Below are 4,290 nucleotides of genomic sequence, written 5' to 3'. Positions count from 1 at the left end.
TCCTACCCCACGGCGGTCTGGAGGGACGCGTCCTACCCCACGGCGGTCTGGAGGGACGCGTCCTACCCCACGGCGGCCTGGAGGGACGCGTTAGCCAGTGGTGGTTAACTTGCATCATGGGCTTTGAGTGCTAGTACAGATGAGTTCTTCATCTTTCTTTCAAATTAAAACACAAGATTAAAGAACAAAGTGTAGACTTATTTTCAAACTAAAGCTTTTATTCTTCATTTGTCAAAAATAAAAACAGAGCTTTGATATTCTGTAAATAAAACACTCGAAGAAGAAGAATTGGTCGCTTAAAAACGTAAAAAGTTTGTTAAAAACATCGTCAGTTCATTGAGTAAAAATCCCTGAAATCAGTGACATGTGCTGGTTACTGAGCGCGCTCAGAAGGTCTTCTCTCTGATCAGCTGATCTACTGAGCACGCTCAGAGAAACTGTGTGTGGTGCTGCTGATGTTTTGTTGTTACTTCCTGTCGGTCGGTGTCTCTTGCTGGTTACTTCCTGTTTTTTGAGTGTCTCTTGCTGTTTACTTCCTGTCTGTTGAGTGTCTCTTGCTGGTTACTTCCTGTCTGTCGGTGTCTCTTGCTGTTTACTTCCTGTCTGTTGAGTGTCTCTTGCTGTTTACTTCCTGTCTGTTGAGTGTCTCTTGCTGGTTACTTCCTGTCGGCGACGGGCTGCAGAGCTGCCCAGGGATCCTGCAGCATCGACGGACTGAAGTACTTCTCCACCGGAGAGTCGGAAGATCCAGACTGAAAACACACGCACACACACACAACACAACACAACACAACACACACACAATTTAAAAACCTTTTAATTAATCTCCATGTCTGATAGACCAACAATCTGAGATTCTTTTATGATGATGAAAGTAGTGATTATTTACATGGAGTCTGGTGGAGATATGCTGCTCTATACACGCTAAAAGTAGTGATTATTTACATGGAGTCTGGTGGAGATATGCTGCTCTATACACGCTAAATAGTGATTATTTACATGGAGTCTGGTGGATATGCTGCTCTATACACGCTAAAAGTAGTGATTATTTACATGGAGTCTGGTGGAGGATGCTGCTCTATACACGCTAAAGTAGTGATATTTACATGGAGTGTGAATATGCTGCTCTCTACACCTAAAAGTAGTGATTATTTACGGAGTCTGGTGGAGATATGCTGGCTCTATAAACGCTAAAAGTAGTGATTATTACATGGAGTCTGGTGGAGATATGCTGCTCTACACACGCTAAAAGTAGTGATTATTTATATGGATCTGGTGGAGATATGCTGCTCTATACACGCTAAAGTAGTGATTATTTACATGGAGTCTGGTAGAGATATGCTGCTCTATACACGCTAAAAGTATGATTATTTACATGGAGTCTGGTGGAGATATGCTGCTCTATCACGCTAAAAGTAGTGATTATTTACATGGAGTCTGTGGAGATATGCTGGCTCTATAAACGCTAAAAGTAGTGATTATTTACCTGGAGTCTGGTGGATATATGCTGCTCTATACACGCTAAAGTAGTGATTATTTACATGGAGTCTGGTGGAGATATGCTGCTCTATACACGCTAAAAGTAGTGATTATTTACATGGAGTCTGGTGAGATATGCTGCTCTATATACGCTAAAAGTAGTGATTATTTACATGGAGTCTGGTGGAGATATGCTGCTCTATACACGCTAAAAGTAGTGAGTATTTACATGGAGTCTGGTGGAATATGCTGCTCTATACACGCTAAAGTAGTGATTATTTACATGGAATCTGGTGGAGATATGCTGCTCTATACACGCTAAAAGTAGTGATTATTTACATGGAGTCTGGTGGAGATATGCTGCTCTATACACGCTAAAGTAGTGGTTATTTACATGGAGTCTGGTGGAGATATGCTGCTCTATACACGCTAAAAGTAGTGATTATTTACATGGAATCTGGTAGGGTTCAATGATAAAATAGGTAGGTAATATAATCTTTTGTCAACTTCACCTGGAAGTTAGCTGAGGCGGGACTAAAGGACTGAGGTCGCCGTAAACCTCCGCTTCCTCTGCGCCGCATTTGCCCCCCGAGACCCCGGGACCCGTTGCCGAATCCCCGGGACCCGTTGCCGAACCCGGCTGGAGAGTCCCCGAACCCCCGGGACCCGTTGCCGAACCCCGCCGGGGAGCCGTCCCTGTATCCTCGGTGAGAGCCCGGGGAGTAGCCCGGGGAGTAGCCCGGGGAGTAACCCGGGGAAGCCGGAGAGTAAGCGGGGCAGCCGCGGGGAGATGCTCCCCGTTGCCCGGAGCCTCCGTAGGGCGAGCGGGGGTAACCCCAGCCGGAGGCCGGGGAGGCGAATCTCCCAGCCGGCCGCGGGGCTGCGGGGCTCCGCTGAGGTCGGTCCGGCGTCCGGTACATGAGAGCGGCTTAGGAAACAACAACAGACGGCGGAGAAAGAACCCAAACAAAACGAGCTGGGACTGACCCGCAACCGGAAACGGAAACGGACCAGTTTCCAGTCCTGTAAAACGCAGCGCCGCCCAGCGGCCAACAGGAACATTTAATTTAGTTAAATTGTAAAATGAACAGAACACAGATTATCTACATTGTTATTAACACTAACAACAGGACAACGGATGGAATCTTTTATTATTTTAACTTTTTTAACCAATCAGAGCAGTCATGTATTTCCCTTTTCGGAAAGTCATATATATAGATATATTATTATTATTATTATTATTATTATTATTATTATTATAATTATTTATAATAATGACAGTAGTAATAATATTGTGTCATAATGCCCTGTAACCATGGAAACGATGATGAGCAGAGGAAGTCCTCCAGATGATGTACATGTAGCGGACGGAGCCGTGGGTGTAGCAGCGTCAGCGTGGAGGGGGTGCGAGGTGATCAGGCCTTCCCTCAGCAGCGCTGACGTGTCCCGCCGCCGCCCACGCACACTAAATAGATCCAACAGTTTGACTCACAGTCCTCAGGCTCTCCCCCTGCAGCGTCACAGTGATGTCACAGGGCACCGAGGCTTCTGATTGGCTCGCTGTAAGAGACACTTTGAAAACAACTCAGTCCCCCCCCCTTCTTTAGAGTTAGTTACAGACTCTAAACTCTTATTTAGAGTTAGTAACTGACTTAAAACTCTTCTTTAGAGTTAGTTACTGACTCTAAACTTTTATTTAGAGTTAGTAACTGACTCAAAACTCTTCTTTAGAGTTAGTTACAGACACTAAACTCTTCTTTAGAGTTAGTAACTAACTTAAGACTCTTCTTTAGAGTTAGTTACTGACTCAAAAGTCTTCTTTAGAGTTAGTTATTGACTCTAAACTCTTCTTTAGGGTTAGTTATTGACTTAAAACTCTTCTTTAGGGTTAGTTATTGACTCTAAACTCTTCTTTAGAGTTAGTAACTAACTTAAGACTCTTCTTTAGAGTTAGTTACTGACTCAAAAGTCTTCTTTAGAGTTAGTTATTGACTCTAAACTCTTCTTTAGGGTTAGTTATTGACTCTAAACTCTTCTTTAGAGTTAGTTACAGACTCTAAACTCTTATTTAGAGTTAGTAACTGACTCAAAACTCTTCTTTAGAGTTAGTTATTGACTCTAAACTCTTCTTTAGGGTTAGTTATTGACTCAAAACTCTTCTTTAGGGTTAGTTATTGACTCTAAACTCTTCTTTAGAGTTAGTTACAGACTCTAAACTCTTCTTTAGAGTTAGTGACAGACTCTAAACTCTTCTTTAGGGTTAGTTATTGACTCTAAACTCTTCTTTAGAGTTAGTTACTGACTCAAAACTCTTCTTTAGGGTTAGTTATTGACTCTAAACTCTTCTTTAGGGTTAATTACTGACTCTAAACTCTTCTTTAGGGTTAGTTACTGACTCTAAACTCTTCTTTAGGGTTAGTTATTGACTCTAAACTCTTCTTTAGAGTTAGTTACTGACTCTAAACTCTTCTTTAGAGTTAGTGACAGACTCTAAACTCTTCTTTAGAGTTAGTGAAAGACTCTAAACTATTATTTAGGGTTAGTTATTGACTCTAAACTCTTCTTTAGGGTTAGTTACTGACTCTAAACTCTTCTTTAGAGTTAGTAACTGACTCAAAACTCTTCTTTAGAGTTAGTAACTGGCTCAAAACTCTTCTTTATGGTCACAGTATGTTTGTGTGTGTGTGTGTCTGTGTGTGTGTTAGTGTGTGTGTGTTGTAGGTAGATGTCGCCAGCGGCCGTAGTAAGGTGTGTAACCGGAAGGATGAATCAGACGTTGAGTTTTGAGTTAAGAGGGCAATGTTTATTTCT

At 42.4% G+C, this 4,290-nt stretch overlaps 1 protein-coding gene across 3 annotated transcripts; it reads right to left on the bottom strand.

Moving 5' to 3' along the window:
• Positions 1 to 264: 264 nt before the first annotated feature.
• Positions 265 to 2,546, bottom strand: mplkip (M-phase specific PLK1 interacting protein). Of its 3 annotated transcripts, none has more exons than XM_032508227.1 (2): positions 1,989 to 2,546; positions 265 to 728 (listed from the first exon to the last, which is right to left on the bottom strand). In XM_032508227.1, the coding sequence occupies exons 1-2, from the start codon at positions 2,397 to 2,399 to the stop codon at positions 657 to 659; spliced, it is 483 nt and encodes a 160-aa protein (XP_032364118.1). In that variant the 5' UTR covers positions 2,400 to 2,546; the 3' UTR covers positions 265 to 656. The 3 variants fall into 3 exon arrangements, with proteins under 3 accessions (XP_032364118.1, XP_032364119.1, XP_032364117.1); XM_032508228.1 differs by having other exon boundaries at positions 265 to 732; positions 1,993 to 2,545; XM_032508226.1 differs by having other exon boundaries at positions 516 to 752; positions 1,992 to 2,531.
• Between the last annotated feature and the right edge of the window lie 1,744 nt (positions 2,547 to 4,290).

This window comes from Etheostoma spectabile, unplaced genomic scaffold (assembly GCF_008692095.1).
Source record: "Etheostoma spectabile isolate EspeVRDwgs_2016 unplaced genomic scaffold, UIUC_Espe_1.0 scaffold00006555, whole genome shotgun sequence".
Lineage (NCBI taxonomy): Eukaryota > Metazoa > Chordata > Actinopteri > Perciformes > Percidae > Etheostoma > Etheostoma spectabile.
The sequence above is the reverse complement of the archived record's forward strand: the minus strand, read 5'-3'. Positions and strand labels throughout refer to the sequence as shown.